The sequence below is a fragment of the Salvelinus namaycush genome, unplaced genomic scaffold (assembly GCF_016432855.1).
Source record: "Salvelinus namaycush isolate Seneca unplaced genomic scaffold, SaNama_1.0 Scaffold858, whole genome shotgun sequence".
Taxonomy (NCBI): Eukaryota; Metazoa; Chordata; class Actinopteri; order Salmoniformes; family Salmonidae; genus Salvelinus; species Salvelinus namaycush.
In genome coordinates, this window is record NW_024061595.1 from 20,643 (window position 1) to 26,253 (window position 5,611).

Here is a 5,611-nt window from a genome sequence, read left to right on the forward strand (position 1 = left end):
ATGTAACGGCCAATGAGAGACTTTAAATCCACCGGTCTCTATATATGGTACTCCCCAGAAGAAGCAGTCCTCCATAAGAATTAATGGAATTATACAGTATTTCAATAAAATGTTTCAAGGACAAAATTACATGTATTTAAGTATTTTGTTGTAGATGGGACAGAAAAGTTAGTACTCTATAAATACAATACTTTAATATCTTTACATGCTTTTTATTTTATTTGTTATGTTCAGGTCATATAAAAAGCATGAGCTGAAGCACACTCAGAGAAAATGACTTATTGTAGAGGTGCTGACTAACGGTGAATACACTGTAAGCTATAAAAACAAAGAGAGTTGCATACTCTATCTATATAAACTCCCAGTAATTTATTGGGTAAAACACCAACGTTTCGTCATCCCTGTGTCTTCTTCAGGGTAAAGTCATGAATGCTTGATCCAGGTTATGTAGACATACAGTGAAATTAGTGCAACCAATGACAATAGTGAGGGGTGTGTCATAATTATGAGGTTAATTAGAGTGAATTGAGTGAAACTGTTAAAAGACAATAGTTTACAGCATATTAAATATATTAGCCTATTGTTATCATTAAAATTAGCATAAGATTAGCATCAACATACATTATTGTTTAATTTAATTTCACATATATTTAATTGTTTCCAATATCATTAAATGTTGTTGAAATGTAATCTTTTGGTTAATCCATAATGCATAATAAGCATCATCAACAGGGGGAACATATTGGTTGTACGCTGATAAACTGTAGAAAGAATATATTCATTTATAAGACTTCTTTATAAAAAATAATTGTTCATTAGAAGGGACTGAGACCAAATTCAATTTTAAGACAGTAGGGGACAATGTTTTTAAATACCTCCTCTCCTTGGTAGACCAACATGCTCAATGCGTGTGTATATGAGTGTGTATTTGAGGGAGGAGATGGGATGGTTAGCTTCAACAAAGTGAGCTGCTACTGCATAGTCAGTGTTCTTACACCTGATTGAGCTGCTATTGGATAGTCAGTGTTCTTACACCTGATTGAGCTGCTATTGGATAATCAGTGTTCTTACACCTGATTGAGCTGCTATTGGATAGTCAGTGTTCTTACACCTGATTGAGCTGCTATTGGATAATCAGTGTTCTTACACCTGATTGAGCTGCTATTGGATAGTCAGTGTTCTTACACCTGATTGAGCTGCTATTGGATAGTCAGTGTTCTTACACCTGATTGAGCTGCTATTGGATAATCAGTGTTCTTACACCTGATTGAGCTGCTATTGGATAGTCAGTGTTCTTACACCTGATTGAGCTGCTATTGGATAGTCAGTGTTCTTACATTTACATTTACATTTAAGTCATTTAGCAGACGCTCTTATCCAGAGCGACTTACAAGTACATACATTCATACTTTTTTTGTACTTACACCTGATTGAGCTGCTACTGGATAGTCAGTGTTCTTACACCTGATTGAGCTGCTATTGGATAGTCAGTGTTCTTACACCTGATTGAGCTGCTATTGGATAGTCAGTGTTCTTACACCTGATTGAGCTGCTATTGGATAATCAGTGTTCTTACACCTGATTGAGCTGCTATTGGATAGTCAGTGTTCTTACACCTGATTGAGCTGCTATTGGATAGTCAGTGTTCTTACACCTGATTGAGCTGCTTTTGGATAATCAGTGTTCTTACACCTGATTGAGCTGCTTTTGGATAGTCAGTGTTCTTACACCTGATTGAGCTGCGGTGTTCAGCTCTGCATTGTTTTAATTGTCTTTTTGTTTGTCCAACGTTGGCTTTCCCACATGAACATGTGATGAGATAGATTACTACCTTTATCTTGCAAGAGATGATACCCCTAACAGGGATTTTTCCACCTGTATGTGGGTGTCTGAAGAAGGATGTTTTTGTAGTGCTATTGCACTGTGAACATGAGCCACATTTGTAGTTCCCATTTGGAATGGGTGTCAAGAGTGTCTGAGTGGGCTCAGGGGGCAGGTCAGATCTCACTAAGTAATCCCCAATATTGCGACCACACTTTTAGAACACCAGTGGGGTTTCCTTGAAGAGGTGTGCAATTGTTGTGTCTGATTGCAGAATATGCCAGTGCTTTTTCAGGATTGCTTTCACTTTCTCTGAACACTTGGTGTACTTAGTGCAAAAGACTTAGTTTAGTTTTTAGCAATTCCTCTCTTGGTTTTTGAGATATTTTCATCGTTGCAGCATCAATAGTTTTTTCATTGTAGTCTCTGATTTTACATTTATTTTTATTTTCTTAGCAATGCTGTCAAAATCTGACTGTTGGCAACAGATTCATTTAACCCTGAGTAACTGGCTACATGGTAGACCATTCCTGAGGGGAAGGGGATGCATAGTATCCCCACATAGCAGGGTATTGAGGTCTGTTGGCTTTGTGTACAAGTCTGTATGTAATGCATCATTCTCTTTGATGATCCATAAGTCCAGGTAGTTTAATTTTCTCTCAACAGTCTGCATGGTGAATTTGAGATATTCAGAGCTCTCGTTTAGCACAAAGACATCATCTATGTATTTCTTCCATAGGAGGATTTTAGAAATAAGGGGGAATGTCTCTGTTTTGTAGTGAGTGGTTCTTCAAATTGTTCCACATACAGGTTCACATAGTTGGGGTCAAAGGGGGAGCCCATGGCTACACCCCGAATTTGAAGGAAAAACTCTGACTCAAAGATGAATTAGTTATTGGATAATGCCAGTTCAATGAGTTACAAGATCTGATCATTGGATGGAGCAAGTAAAGGGTCTCTCTGCTGAATGAAGTGTTGCAGTTTTACAAAATATAATTTAAAAGTTTGCGTTAAGGTGTCTGTAATAGAATATACTTGTGAAAACAGATAATGTCCTCTATGTTGCAGGTGTTTTGGCCTGTTTTGGCCAACGAGGTTTGATCACCACAATGCCAGATAGACTGGATGTACTGACTGGCTCCTGTATGCAAATCCCATGTTCATTTGATATTCCTGTCCAACATAAGAATACATTTAACAGCACAATACTAACCTCTGGAGTGTGGATTAAAGAAAGCCCATACTTTGGTGGGCGTCCGGAGAGTGTGATATTTAACAGTAGTGAGACGGTCAACAGATATCAAGGGAAGATAACTGGAAACATGTCCCAGAAGAGCTGCACCACAGTCTTCTTCAATGTAACCACCAGTTACACTAATAAATACTTCTTCAGGATTGAGAGTCAACCATTCCGTGCAACAGACACTGGAAAGTCTGTTGATGTAGTTGTCTGGGGTAAGAGACAATTTAACTTTTAACCAACTTTTTTCCCAGTTTAGATTCCATTCATGAAAGATAAGAGTAGAACAAGTGGACAGTTTAACTATTAGTGTAAAATATATTTATCTACAATGTATTACAGATTTGCCTTCCAGTCCCATCCTTACTGTCTCAGGTGAGATGAAGGAAAGGACCCCTGTCAGCTTGAACTGCTCTGCTGTCGCTCCCTGTCCTGAACACCCCCCTGAGCTGACATGGACTCTCCCAACACAGTTCACTCCTGAGAACCAAATGCAGGAGAATCCAGACCAAACCAAATCAGTTCTCTCCACGGTGACCTTCACTCCATCATACCTTCATCATGAGAAGAACATCACTTGTACTGCAGTCTACCCAGTAGGGACAAGCAACAAGACAGCTGAACATAACATGATGCTTAACGTTTCATGTAAGATTTAGTCACCGGTTCCTGAAGAATAGATCATTCTATCATGTTTTCACTGATGATTGTAATAGAGTGGTTTTGATGAGACTATTCAATATACCATATCAGATACATTCTCAATGAACCCCTCTCCCTCAGTCTCTCCTAAGGACACCTTGGCCTCCATCAGTCCAGCTGATCCAGTATTAGTGGGCAGCTGTGTTAATCTGACCTGCAGCAGTACAGCCAACCCTCCTGTGACAAACTTCACCTGGTTCCAGATCAGTGGGGGTAAACCAACACAGGTAGCATCTGGACTGAGTTACTCCCTCAATGTGACTGTTGGTGATGGAGGACTATACTTCTGTGAAGCAAGAAATAGTCACGGATGTGGCAAGTCAAAGGAAGTGCAGCTGGCTATTAAAGGTAAAACGGGCACGTCGGGCACAATCTTAGGTTAGATATACACTATATATTCAAAAGTATGTGGACACCCCTTCAAATGCGTGGATTCAGCTATTTAATGACATTGACATTAATGCCCATGATTTTGGAATGAGATGTTCGATGAGCAGGTGACCACATAGTTTTGGTTGTGTAGTGTACATTGCATTTCACTCCACCCTTGTACTTTATTTGATGAATTTAAGGTCACTAATTAGTGTGGAACTAACCTGGAACTTTCTCATTTATGTGAGAAATTACCTAACATGTGCTGCATTTCCAGGGCAAGAAGAGACTGTTACCACAATGGTTTTTGGGATTGCAGCAGTGTTGAGTTGGTCAGGGCGTAAGTTGGGCGTAAGTTGGGGTGGGCATTCTATGTTATGTGTTTCTATGTTGGGTTAAATGTGTTGCCTGATATGGTTCTCAATTAGAGGCAGGTGTTTGACGTTTCCTCTGATTGAGAACCATATTAAGGTAGGCTGTTCTCACTGTTTGTTTGTGGGTGATTGTCTTCCGTGTTTGTGTTCGTCACCACACGGGACTGTTTCGTTCGTGCAATTCGTTGTTCCTGTTCGTGCGTTCTTCGTGTTATGTAAGTTCTCATGTTCAGGTCTGTTTAACGTTGTTTTGTAGTTTGTTCAAGTGTATTTTCGTCTTTGTTATTATTATTAAAATCATCATGTCTACATACCTCGCTGCATGTTGGTCCGATCCATGCTCCTCGTCTGAGGAGGAGAACGACGTCGACAGCCGTTACACATACATTTGACATTGAATATCCCTTTGAGCATGGTGAAGTTATTAATTACACTTTGGATGGTTTATCAATACACTCAGTCCCTACAAAGATACAGACATCCTTCCTAACTCAGTCGCTGGAGAGGAAAGCAAACGCTCAGGGATTTCACCCACAGGAGTTTGTTGGCACCTTAATTGGGGAGAACGGGCTCGTGGTAATTAAACACATGTTTTCCATGTGTTTTATTCCATTCCATTTGCTCCGTTCCAGACATTATTATGAGTTGTCTTCCACTCAGCAGCCTCCACTGATTTCACCATAACGACAATGGTGACTTTAAAACAGTTACATAGTTTAATGGCTGTGATAGGAGAAACTGAGGATAGATCAACAACATTGTAGTTACCCCACAATACTTACCTAAATGACAGAGTGCAAAGAAGGAAACATATACAGAATAAAAATATTACAAAACACGCATTCTGTTTGCAATAAGGCACTAAAGTAAATCTGCAAAACATTTGGCAAAGATATTCACTCTGTGTCCAACACAACATATCGTTGAGTACCACTCTAAATATTTTCAAGCATGGTGATTGCTGCAATATGTTATGGGTATGCTTGTCATCAAGTGTTTTAGGATGAAAATAAATGGAATAGAGCTAAGCACAGGCAAACTCTAGAGAAAAACCTGGTACAGTCTGATTTTCAAAAGACACTGGGATGCAAATTCACTTTTC

At 39.3% G+C, this 5,611-nt stretch overlaps 1 protein-coding gene across 1 annotated transcript; it reads left to right on the forward strand.

Moving 5' to 3' along the window:
- Nucleotides 1–2,930: 2,930 nt before the first annotated feature.
- Nucleotides 2,931–4,146, forward strand: LOC120043075 (myelin-associated glycoprotein-like). Its single transcript, XM_038987799.1, has 3 exons — nt 2,931–3,276; nt 3,404–3,709; nt 3,845–4,146. The coding sequence occupies exons 1-3, from the start codon at nt 2,931–2,933 to the stop codon at nt 4,144–4,146; spliced, it is 954 nt and encodes a 317-aa protein (XP_038843727.1).
- The last annotated feature ends 1,465 nt before the right edge of the window (nt 4,147–5,611 follow it).